The 12613-nt window shown below is 32.9% G+C and overlaps 3 protein-coding genes and 1 long non-coding RNA gene across 4 annotated transcripts; 3 read left to right on the forward strand and 1 right to left on the reverse strand.

Moving 5' to 3' along the window:
- The first annotated feature begins 1074 nt into the window (after positions 1-1074).
- On the forward strand, positions 1075-2319 carry LOC107371909 (uncharacterized protein F54H12.2-like). The gene is made up of 2 exons (XM_015940057.2): positions 1075-1269; positions 1369-2319. Exons 1-2 carry the CDS (start codon positions 1075-1077, stop codon positions 2317-2319), a joined length of 1146 nt encoding a protein of 381 aa, XP_015795543.2.
- A 407-nt stretch (positions 2320-2726) lies between these two features.
- Positions 2727-6608, reverse strand: LOC107371910 (uncharacterized). Its single transcript, XM_015940058.2, has one exon. The coding sequence runs from the start codon at positions 6606-6608 to the stop codon at positions 2727-2729; it is 3882 nt and encodes a 1293-aa protein (XP_015795544.2).
- Positions 6609-9817: 3209 nt separating this feature from the next.
- On the forward strand, positions 9818-10518 carry LOC149093853 (uncharacterized). The gene is made up of 2 exons (XR_016198570.1): positions 9818-9906; positions 9990-10518. It is a non-coding gene; the product is annotated as an uncharacterized LOC149093853 (long non-coding RNA).
- An 892-nt stretch (positions 10519-11410) lies between these two features.
- On the forward strand, positions 11411-12449 carry LOC107359382 (uncharacterized). The gene is made up of 4 exons (XM_089267299.1): positions 11411-11514; positions 11576-11648; positions 11705-11799; positions 11885-12449. The coding sequence occupies exons 2-4, from the start codon at positions 11594-11596 to the stop codon at positions 12371-12373; spliced, it is 639 nt and encodes a 212-aa protein (XP_089123425.1). The 5' UTR covers positions 11411-11514; positions 11576-11593; the 3' UTR covers positions 12374-12449.
- The last annotated feature ends 164 nt before the right edge of the window (positions 12450-12613 follow it).

The following is a 12613-nucleotide window of genomic DNA, read 5'->3' on the forward strand; positions in this document are numbered from 1 at the left end:
AAATGATACGATTGAAAGTCTCATTAGTGAATTGAATGAAACTTTAGCTCAAGCTTATTCTGATTTAGGACTGCACAAACCATGGTCAGAGACTGTGCGACCTCCCGTTTTGAAAATGATTAACGATGAAAAAAAGAAAAGTAAAGTCTCAATTGAAGGAGGTGTTATGCCTGATTCAAGCACCTTTGTTTACCCGGCATTTGCTGATGAAATCTTGTTGAACATGCTTGGATTTGATCATCACAATTACATGATGGCGGTAACTGATGAATCATCTGATAATCCTTCTGTTAGAATTGCTCAACATAAACCCGATACTAGCACTAAATCTCATCTCATGTTTATTTACACTGATATTATAAAAGATCATTATGTAGGTGATTCCAAGACAAGGTTATTGAGAGTTGTGCCATTGAAGAGAGATCAAATCGATAAGATCGGTCAAATGACATATAATGTACCACATTACTACCCCGTTAGAAGCAATAAAATTGAAGATATCAGTATCAAGCTTACTGATGAAATGGGTTCACCAATGAAATTCAAAACTGGAAGAATTTTCATCAGCTTACACTTCATTAGAAAGATGTATAAGAACAACAACGATATTTTATGAATAAAAATTGAAATGAATTATAAAACTTATTGTCCGTGTGATAGTGATTTTTCAAGTCATTACAAGACTCAAGCCGGTGCAGGCCTTGATGATATTGAAGTTTTCAAAGGTCAGCCTTATCAACGAGGTTATGGTATAGGAAGTTTCCTGAAGAGAATTGGCATCCCAATTTTAAAATCATTGTTTAGGACAGGTTTAGATATTGGACAAGATGTACTTGATAATCAAAATCTGAAAAACTCATTAAAAACAAGAGGTAGAGAAGGTTTGAAAACTGCAGCAAAATCTGGTTTGACTGAGCTTGTCAATGCAATTGATCAGATCGGTACTGGTATAAGAAAAAGGCGAAAGATAAAAAAAGTTAAGAGGCTATCATCGAAGCACTCAGCAAATAAGAAAAGCTCTGCAAAACGAAAGAGAACATCGCAAAAGAAAAAATTTACTGACATTTTCCAATAATGGAGTATTTACATCAATCCTCTTTTCCTGCTACAAAGTCAGAACTTGAAATATTTTCCGTTCCTCCAACTCAAACAGCAATTTCTCATAGTTATGAAGTAGAATATAGACCTACATCTAGTATTGAAAAAGGAGATTCTTTTGAAATATTAGTCCCTGCAAGTGATGATTTCACAGATTTACAAGCAACAATGGTTCATCTCATTGTTTCTGTAACTAAAAAAGATGGAACTGCAGCTGATGCTACAAAAATAAGTACCGTTGAAAATTTTGCTAATTCATTGTTTGATCAGATTGATTTGATTGTTGGTACTGTTAATACCTCTCAAGCCAGTAACCGATATCATTATCAGTCATGGTTTGAAGACACATTGTTTAGAGTCAAAAATAAAATTGATTCTGGTAGAATGGATGAGTCTGATTCAACAAGAATAGCAAATGGAATTTTCGATCTATACTTCAGAATGCACCTGCCCCTATGTGAACAGGATAAGCTGTTAATCAATGCAGTCCCAATATCTTTTCGTTTCAACAAGTCACCTGAAGGTTTCCCTTTAATCAAAACAGATGCAACAGATACAGAAAGTTATCAAGTTCAGTTGAATGCAATCACTTTACACATACGTCGAGTAAAATTGTTCCCTGATGCTCAAATTAGCATTCTCAAAGGTTTGATAAAATCACCTGCAAAATATTTCATAACAAGAAATGAAATAAGAGTTTTTTCAATAAGCTCAAATTTAGTTGGAGCAACAATTGAAAGTTTATTCTCTGGCATATTACCGCGAAGAGTTGTAATTGGTTTTGTTGATGATGCAGCACACATTGGATCATTAACTAAAGATCCTTATCAATTTCAACATTTTAACATTAACTACATCGCATTACAAGCTGATGGAAATTTGATTCCTAGCCTACCATATCAACCTAATTTTGAGAAAAAGCTTTACATGCGAGAGTTTGTAAATCTTTACAGAGCATTAGGACAAGATGAAGGTCAACCTCAACTTGATGTCTCATATGAAGATTTTGGAAAGTCAAAAACTCTATTTGCATTCGATCTTACTCCTGATGGATCAATAGGAGCTGAGAATGGAACTCTCTCATTGTTGAAACGAGGAAATATAAGATTACATGTGAAGTTTTCTAAGACATTGACAACTTCAATCAAAGCAATCATTTTTGCTCAATTTGATAACGTCATCACGATTGATCAAAACAGGAATGTAACTGTAGATTACTAATTATGCTAACAACAATAAAGATCAATAAACTCTTGAAAAACGTTTCTTATTTCCAAGGAGTCTTTGCAATTGATAGACTACCAAGGGTCATTACCCTTCCAACATCAATGATTATAAATCTAGATAAAAGCTATGAGCCTGGAAGTCATTGGGTTGCTCTTAGTATAAACAAAAATGGACAGGGGCATTATTTTGATTCTTTTGGTCGTCCGCCTACTGGTGAAATTTTGATATTTCTAGAGAGAAACGCTAAAAGAGGATTTACATACAACGACATGAAAATACAATCTAATAATTCTCAAGCTTGTGGTTATTTTTGTGTTTTCTTCATTCTTTTTGCTAATAACCCGAAAATTTTTTATTCAATATTTAAAAAATGTAAACATTTTATCAATGAAAAACAAACTTTATTGTTGCTCAGACTCATTTTGTCTGATTTTGTAATGCCCGTAGGCCAATGAATCAGTATTATTGATTAAAAATCTTTTGTCATCTAGTGGAGACATCAATATTTTATCATTTGAAAACATATAGATTACATGTTTATTTGATCCAAGTCTTGTTTGCTTGGCTCTTTCAACTTCATTATTGTACAAACAATTTAGATAGTCATCAAAATTAATTTTCTTTTTTAAAACAGACTTTTGAACTCCTTTGGCTCTTTTTACAATTGAATCTCCAACTTTGATTGCATAAAGTTTTGGTTTCAATGCAACAAACTCTTCAATATCTTTACCCGCCATCTCATCTTTCAAGTATCCAACTTTCTTCAGATTGCAATTTGAGAAGAGAACATGATCATTAGGGTAATTGCTGTAATCCATTAGAGATGAAAGGCTTTCCATATCTTTGATAATATCTTCTGATTTGATGTTGTAGATTAAACTATCAGTATCTGTGTAGAGTAATTTAATCTTTTCTCCGAAATGTTTTTTGAAGCTGTTGTAATGAATTTCATACATTTTCAATTTTGCCATTTCCAAAACAGTAAAACCTACCATTATTGGTTTGTTCATCTCGACCTTAGTATTGAACAGCTCAAATATCACTCTATTTTCACTCATGATAATGTATCTTTTGCATAGATCAGATCTCAACTTGTTTTCAGTTTCGTGCACATCAAATGCAAAACATATCTTTCTATGTTTGCGTTTGTCTTCAATTGTTTTCCCGTAGATTGAATTGACCATCAATTTCCAGAAATCTTTTTCAAAGGCGGTAGTAGCTTGTTGTCTCATTTTTGTGCAGAATTCAACATATTTCGCTAACCACGGTCCTTGTCTGAATCGAATCACCCGATGAACTTTTTTCAGCTTCATTCCCATTTTGAGATACAAATCCAAAGTTGCATAATGAACAACATATTTCTCATGAGGTAAAAATGTCAAAACTAACTTTTCAGAGGAAGTATAATTTAAATCGTTTTGTGTTAGTTTTTTGATGATATCCTTTTGATAATCACTCAATGAATTGTAATCAATTTCCATTTTGTGAGGAGCTAAGGGAAAATCATTGTGTTGGTCATGGAGCTCAGCTGGGTACTCCAAATCAACCTCGAAAATGTATCCATAGTTAGTATCTCTTGCTTCAGTTAGCAACATTTCAATGTCAATTTCACCTTGATACCAGCTGAATTCATCAATTGGTAATTTTTGACTCATGGCGTAACCATAGAGATTATTTACATCGAAATACTTTATAAAACTTCTCGGTTTATTTGCATCGAAGTTTGTGACATTTTCATTATTTGCAGTGCAATGTCTATCTGCTACCGATGTTGGACCTCCTCTGATTCCTTTTTCAATCATATAGAGCATGTCGATATCCGTCATCAGATCTAAAGTTATGCCAGTAAACTTGAGCATTCCAGCCCATGAAAGTCCTGGTGAGGAGAACAAATGACAGGGATCCAAGTTGAAAAAACGTCTAACTGTGCCTCGGAAATTTTCGAATACTGCAGTGAGCAATAAAACATCCACTTTCAGATAAATGTCATGAAAATCCCCGAGTGTTTTACAGTTGAACTGCTTCCAAATTAATTCAAGATGATTGTAAAGTTCAGTAGATATAGTTTCACCACTCAATGATGAATAAAATTTATCAATACTCGGTAGTGTATCTTCTTCAAATCTTGCATGCGAATCGATATATTCATAAGGTAGAGCAGCTTTTTTAGTCAAAAGTGCTGTTGGATGATTGGGAAACAACATTTTGATGAAATCTTGTTTATTTTCCTCTGTTAAACTTTCTGCTAATGATTCTAAACTAGCTGGAAGAAAAGAAAAACTATCGAGAAATATGAAGCTATCAAATAAGAAGGCTGTGTATTTCTCCATTGTGTGGGGGATAACAGTCAATCCTCTCTTGATTATTTCATGACTCAAATTTTCAAAGATTATGTGACCATCAAAATTTTTCAAATTATGAAATATGATAGGTATTTTATCAGGCATAACAAGAGCAAGATTACATCTTGAATGAGCTGCTCCGCGATACTTTCCAGTTAGATGATCGTGATCCTTGACTTTATCAGACCAAAGTCCTTGTCCACAGATGAAACATTTCCTTGCATTCACAAAATTTTCATCATCTTGATCGGTCATTATTAGAGGCTTCTTTGAGTCTCTCAAAATTGTACTCAGCTCATGTTTCAAAGAGAATAGCTTTGGAAGAAAATTTTTAACTGCATCAGGTCCTCGGCAAAAGTCTGATTTGATGATTACACCGTTCCAGTCAACCACAACTAAACCATAACTACATGGCGGTAGCTCTTTGATTTTGTAATCATTTTGCGTATTGACGGACAGGGTCTCAAAATCTGCATAAATTACAAATGGAAATTGTTGAATCCATTTGTATTGCTTAAACTTTATTTTTTGTTTGCTGGAACCTCTTTCAGGCATGATGATGTTACCAGGAGACATGCGCACACACTCAATTTTGTGTTTATCCAATTTCTCACAGCTAGTAAATGGATTCATACAAAACTCACAAAAATGACGTGATTTTGTAAGATCCGCACTTGCGAGGCGATTAAAGCTTCTGATTGGATAAAAGTGTTCATCGTACAGGAATAGCTTAATCGTTTCTTGATGTAGCTGTTTGTTGATTTTCAAAGGGATCACATAAGATTCATCAATATCATATGTATAGACATTGATACACAAATTATTTTTCTTTTCAAATTTAGAGATAAGATCAAGTGTCACAATGCCTCTTACATCAGAGAAGTCATAGAGGTTAATGTACTGATCGTATTGTTTACGACGAGAAGGATTGCTACTGCTACTCTTTGGGTGTAAGGATGCTAGAACAGAATACATGAAGCAGTCACTCGTAACCTCCATCCTCAAAAGACACTTTTTATTGATAATCAGTGCTGGTAACTTTTTATTGAAACAACCTCCTGCATGAGCTTTGAATCGACCCAGATGAATAGTTACTCTATCAATTGAAACAATAGACCATCCACTCCCTCTTTCAGTGTATTGAGCTACAGTTTCTTTCAATTCATCGAATGATGAAGCAATTTTGTAATTCAAATCATCTCCTCTCAAGATTTGCTTCATAACGGAAACGAAAGGTCTTTTCTCCAGATTAACAACTCCCTCACTTGTCACTTTTTCAAAACTGATTTCAATGGTTAAATTGAATTTAAGTGTAGGATGAGTATCAAGTGTTGATTTCAATAAGTCATAAATATCATTTTGAATGTCTTTCTGCAATTTATCAAGATCAATAGCTGTTGGTTTTTCTATTGTGTATTCTGATAGTTTATTATGCATTGCACTTCGCACACAATTCAATCCATCAATTTTACTAAAGTTTCTTTCTATAGGTGAACAGGGAACACCACAAACTTTGATATGCTCCTGGAAAATTTTCCGTCTTGAGAACACATGCTTACACTTATCACAACAAAATTTTGTTTTCTTCACTTTTTGAAGTAGACTTACACCTTTTGATGAGGAGCTAGGTGAGGTGATGTTTCGAGATGATGAAACTGAAGTTGATGGTGTATTGTTTTGTTCTTGTGATGTCATAATTGGTAGCTCGGGAACACAAATTAAACAGTCATTTGAACAAGAAGGCAAAGGAGTAGTTTCACAAGAGTGAGCAAGATACTCTTCTGCATCTAGTGTTGAGAAATCACAATTGTAACATAATATCTGAGCACTTTGACTAGAAGCACTATGATCTTCATGATGACTTGATGTTGCACATACATGATTGACATAGTCAACGATTGAGTAAGATGTAAAAGCACAATTTTCACAATCGTAAGGCATCTTGATACAATTAGCTGGACAATCAACTGAATGACTTCACTTTTTCTTGTAGATTGCTTTTATGTAAATTCATGCGCATGCTCAGAAATTTTTAACTTTTACTATATAAGATGAAAGCTTCTGTGACGTATACTTAGTCATTGTAACTGTCTAATAACACAAAATGATGGTCATTTTTGCATCTCATTGTTCACTTATTTCATGTATCCTTCTTTTCATTGGTCTTTTGCTTATGTTGTATTACAATTTATTCATGTTTAAGAATAATTTGAGTAACAATACGACAAATTTAACTGTAATTTAATATTTCTTAACTTGAACTTTACCAATAAACAATCAATATGTAATTAACTAATAATGATTTCTGTCTCATTGATTTCTTATAGTTAGTTTCAAACATTTTATCAGTTGCTAATCACTTATTTTTGCGTTTATAGCATAAGCACAGTGTATAAGTTAACATTTGTGAAAATTAATACATTCTCACGATTAAATATATATCTTATCTCAGTAAAAATCAGCATAATAAGAAGTTAGTTACCAAAGATATCAAATTACGATGCTAGAAAACTTGCTTAGGGTTAATAATCTACACTTATCTCAATGTGAATCACCGAAAGAGTGAATTAGTAAACATCGGTGTCAAATTACAAAATCTAAAAACTTGCTCAGGGTTAATGATTCTTGTGTATCTCTATGTAAATCAGCAACAGAGTGAGTTAGTAAACATCAATGTCAAATCACGTGACTTCATAAGTCAATTAGCTTTTAACTCAAGCTTTCTGTATACTACTGCTGTATGCTTAGGGTTAATGATTCTTGCTTATCTCAATGTAAATCATCAAAATAAGAAGTTAATAAACATCGGTGTCAAATTACATCATCTTAAAACTTGTTCAGGGTTAATGATTCTTGCTTATCTCAATGTAAATCATCTAAAGAGTGAGTTAGACAACATCGGTGTCAAATTACATCATCTTAAAACTTGTTCAGGGTTAATGATTCTTGCTTATCTCAATGTAAATCATCTAAAGAGTGAGTTAGACAACATCGGTGTCAAATTACATGACTTCATAAGTTAATTAACTACGAACATAAGCTAAGTAAAATCAATAGATTTAAGTGTTATTTCTTCCCCCTTGCCTTATTTCAATCTCTAAAACATTTCCCCCTTCAATTGATTCTCATGCTCAATCTTTGAGCCTAATAATGATATCATTAAATCTCTTTATTTTTCATCTTTCTCCTATTAACTTCATAACTTCCTGTATCTAACTCATCGTATGTTGACATCATCGAAGGCTCAAACGCTCCTCACACCTTCCTGAGCTATCTAGTTCAACTCACGCCCCTTTAAATCCTCTAACTCAGGTAACAGGGTCTACGCCGGAATCGTTGGCGTTGAATTTCAAAACAGAAAGGAGGGTTCACCTCACTATGACGTCACTTCCGCTAAAACGACAAACGGAAGTGAGTTAAGGGTGAGGTGAACCCTGCTTTCTGTATACTACTGCCGTATTCGCAGCATCTAGATGTATCTGTTTTTGCTGTTGATAATATAGAAAGACAAGACCTACCAGAATATGATGAATTGGATTATTTGAAATGTTTCAATGATGGTGATTGTTATGCAGTTTCTACAAGTTTCCAGGATAGAGAGCCTCCATTCCGTGTGAATTTATGGTTGCACCATCATTCAAATTTTGATGATGATCAATGCACACCTTCTTATTGTCAGCATATCAATGGCAGAGATTTTTTGAATCGACGAATAGAAGTAATTAAATATGGTGAACAAAAATATCGACAGCTTTACACTGGAAATCAGATAAGTACAATAAGGTCTATGAACATCGAGCCGTACCTGAGACCGATTTGCAAATGGCGTATAGCTGGAGGAGCAGTAATCTTATCATATCCTTACTTTTCAAGAACCCATGGCTAATTATTCTATTAAACTCGAATTTTACTTATAAAAAAGATAACATAATTCAAGACAGAATTCGAAGCTTATTTTTTAATGTACAATTGTTTTCTGCTCAAAAATTCAGTCCTTAAAAATGCTTCGTTTCATTGTTTTCTTCTTCATCTTTGATCTGTTTTCATCTTTCAGTGAAAATTAGTATCGATGGATTAATATGGATATGGATTATATTTGTATATTAGTGCATTTTAAGTTTTAATCAACTCAGTGTGTTGGTTAATATTTAAAATTTCAATTTCAATTTGCAGACATTGAAATGGGGAAGCTAGTTACAGGTGCCAAAAATCCTGCCGTACTTTATTTTAGCGGATAAAATACGCAGATCATTGTTTATGCTGCCGGAAAGTACAGAATTTTCGGTGAGACAATTGACATTGTTGTTGGAAAATTGTTGGTATAGATTTGCAAGAGCGTTGAAGATAATTTAATCACCATTCATGTTGAAAAGTAAGCTGTCCAATTGAAAGTTATATTTCGACGCGAATGAACATCGTTGAAATGTCAACTAAAGTTTATTACCATAATTTGAGGGAGAAAAAAAGATTATTTTGAGACCTAAACATCATCAAAATGTGATTCATGCGTTGATTGATAAATGTGTCGCAGAGGGATGTGGTCTGACAAATCTTTCCCAGCAGAACCCTGAAATTAGATAAAAAAATAAAAAGTATATTGTGAGTGGATCAGAAAAACGACGAAAAGGACGGAAATAACAAGAAATACGTACCTCTTTGCTACTCATTGAAAACTTGTCGAAAGTACATAAATAAATTTACGCAATATACTGAATTTACTTACGAAATTAAAGGCTATGGCAGCGTCGTTTTAAAATATGCGCCTTAAACCCAAAAATCTGATCTCGCGCTCATTAGGCTAAACTTGATTCTAGGTTGGTTTTTATGTTTCAAAGACAAAGTTTTGAGTCTTTATTTTCATCTTTAAATCAAGTCGAGATTCTTTCTGTTAGAACTCGGGTTTAATTTCGTGGTTCATTTATTTATCAACATTTCGGAGGTAAAGTTTTCAACTGATTTATTGTTCGAACAATAATAGTTATGTTTCTATTCTTTTAAAGGGAATATTCAGGAGAAATATGCAAAGTAATTTTTACTGCACCAGATGCAGAGCAACTATTACTCCAGATAAAAGTAAGTTTATTAACATCTATTTATTGATAATATTTTGAAAATGATAATTAATTTAATATAATTTACAATAGTTACCATCAAAGTAAAGGTTGCTGGTGAAGATTATCATGATGTTTTGATAGATTGGTCAGACAGTGAAGATGTAGGTCTTCAATTTTTACAACAAGTATGTTCATTTAATTTTGTATTTTCTTTTGTTCACTTTTGACTAAACTTAACGTAAATATTTTCTGATTATATATTTAATAGCTTGCATCGATAACAGGAATACCATTGAATAAAATTCATGGTTGTCTAACAGAGTATCAGGATCCATATGAACAGTATCGTCTAGCTGTTTTTCCTGTTGTTAATGAAAAAAGACAAAGCCCATCAGAATTGGATGATTTGAAACTTTTAAGAGATGGTGATTGTTTTGCACTTTCTATGTTATTCCAGAATAGAGAGCCTCCATTTCGTGTGAATTTATGGTTGTACCATCGTTCAAATTTTGATGACGATCAATGCACACCTTCGTATTGTCAACATATCAATGGCAGAGCTTTCTTGAATCGACGAATAGAAATCATTAAATATGGTGAACCAAAATATGGAGAGTATTACGATGGAGATACAAGAAGTACGATAAGGTCTATGGGCATACAGCCATACATGGACCCAATCTGCTCATTTCAATTCTATGATAGGCCTCGTCATCCTTACTATCCACGAACTCACGGCTAATTATTACATTTGACTTTATTCACTTAATTATACTCATGATAAAGATTAAACAATTTTACACAACAGAGAAAGCTCATTTTAAAATGATGCCACTAATTTGTCCAATTTATTATTCGTCCGTGAAAATTGTTGGTAACATCACTGACCGAACATTTTTTTCAATTTATCAACAGTTCTCTTAATCTTGGCCATCGACTTATAAAATTTAAGCCTCAGTATTTCGGTAATGGTATCATTATTCATGGTCAAAGATTTGATTTCACTATGGGCTATAATATATTGAAATATTGAATCATTCAAGATCCTACAAAGAAAAGTTATAGCATGGATTACTTATGTGGCCAGCTTTGAAACTTGATTTAATAAACACAAAACTTATGCGTTAGAAGGATCTTCATTATTGAATGAATTATTTCAGATTTGATGTGCTATTCAGTCATATGCTGTTATAGCCCATAAAACTTATGTTTGGTACAATCTCGAAATATCGCGACTCAAAGTTTCGAGGTCAGTGACCTAAATCAAGAAAAATGTTTGAGAAGAATTGATTAATAATTAAATCATTCAAACCATGATGTGATCCACCATTTTCATGGATAAATATTAAGTTTCAGCTCGTTAACTCTCATGATCATTAAAAGCGATCGGTTTGACTGATTTTCTCGAAAACTGTTCAATAGAGAAATCTTTGAGGAATCTGTGCATAAATTTGATAATTGTGTTTATTTTGTCTATTAAGAAACAACCTAAAACAACCGATTGTTTCAAATTGACTAGCAATTAAAACTAGTAGGCAATTAAGACTCGTCGAAAGTACATAAATAAATTCACTTACGAAATTGGAGGCTTTTGCAGCATCGTTTTAAAATATGCGCCTTAAACCCAAAAATCTGATCTGGCGCTCATTAGTCTAAACTTGATTCTAGGTTGGTTTTTATGTTCCAAAGACAAAGTTTTGAATCTTTATTTTCATCTTCAAATTAAGTTGAGATTCTTTCTGTTAGAACTCGGGTTTAATTTCGTGGTTCATTTATTTATCAACATTTCGGAGGTAAAGTTTTCAACTGATTTATTGTTCGAACAATAATAGTTATGTTTCTATTCTTTTAAAGGGAATATTCAGGAGAAATATGCAAAGAAATTCTTACTGCTCCAGATGCAAAGCAACTATTACTCCAGATAAAAGTAAGTTTATTTACATCTATTTCTTATGATGATTAATTCAATGTAATTTTTAATAGTTACTATCAAAGTAAAGGTTGCTGGTGAAGATTATCATGATGTTTTAATAGATTGGTCAGATGGTCTAGACGTAGGTCTACAGTTTTTACAACAAGTATGTTCAGCAATTTTGTATTTCATTTTAACTTTCACTTTAGACCAAACTTAACGTAAATATTTTCTGATTATATATTTAATAGCTTGCATCGATATCAGGAATACCACTGAATAAAATTCATTGTTGTCTAACAGAGTATCTGAATCCATATGAACAATATCGTCTAGATTTTTTTCATGTTGTTAATGGAGAAAGACAAAGTCCAGCAGAATATGCTGAATTGGATGATTTGAAACTTTTAAATGATGGTGATTGTTTTGCAGTTGCTATGTTAGTGGATGGAGCGCCTCCATTTCGTGTGAATTTATGGTTGCACCATCATTCAAATTTTGATGATAATCAATGCACACCTGCTTATTGTCAACATATCAATGGCAGAGATTTTTTGAATCGACGAATAGAAATCATTAAACACGTCGAATCGAAATATCGACAGCTTTACACTGGAAATCAGATGAGTACAATAAGGTCTATGGGTATTGATCCGTACCTGAGACCGATTTGCAAATTAAGTATAGCTGCAGGAGAAGTATTCGAATCATATCCTTACTTTCCACGAACCCATGGCTAATTATTCTATTATAGCTGAATTTTACTTGAATAAAGATAGCATTATTAAGAATGCGAAGCTTATTTTGAATGTATAATTGTTTTCTGTTTCAATTTTTAAAACAGTTCTTAAGAATTGTTTTCTTCTTCATCTTTGCATCTGTTTTCATCTTTTAGTGAAACTTAGTATTGATGAATAAATATGGATATGGATTATATTTTCATATTTGATAGGGCATTATCAGTTTTATAAGTATGTTGG

The sequence above is a fragment of the Tetranychus urticae genome, chromosome 2 (genome assembly GCF_039701765.1).
Source record: "Tetranychus urticae isolate SD_2017Ah chromosome 2, NJAU_TeUrti_SD_1.0, whole genome shotgun sequence".
In the NCBI taxonomy this organism is placed as follows: domain Eukaryota; kingdom Metazoa; phylum Arthropoda; class Arachnida; order Trombidiformes; family Tetranychidae; genus Tetranychus; species Tetranychus urticae.

Coding starts and splice junctions, on each gene's coding strand:
- LOC107371909 (XM_015940057.2), top strand. CDS start 1,075: ATGGAGTATTTACATCAATCCTCTTTTCCTGCTACAAAGTCAGAACTT. Junction 1,270..1,368: donor CAGATTTACAAGCAACAATG/GTTCATCTCATT, acceptor TTGTTTGATCAG/ATTGATTTGATTGTTGGTAC.
- LOC107371910 (XM_015940058.2), bottom strand. CDS start 6,608: ATGCCTTACGATTGTGAAAATTGTGCTTTTACATCTTACTCAATCGTT.
- LOC107359382 (XM_089267299.1), top strand. CDS start 11,594: ATGCAAAGAAATTCTTACTGCTCCAGATGCAAAGCAACTATTACTCCA. Junction 11,649..11,704: donor AACTATTACTCCAGATAAAA/GTAAGTTTATTT, acceptor AATTTTTAATAG/TTACTATCAAAGTAAAGGTT. Junction 11,800..11,884: donor GTCTACAGTTTTTACAACAA/GTATGTTCAGCA, acceptor TATATTTAATAG/CTTGCATCGATATCAGGAAT.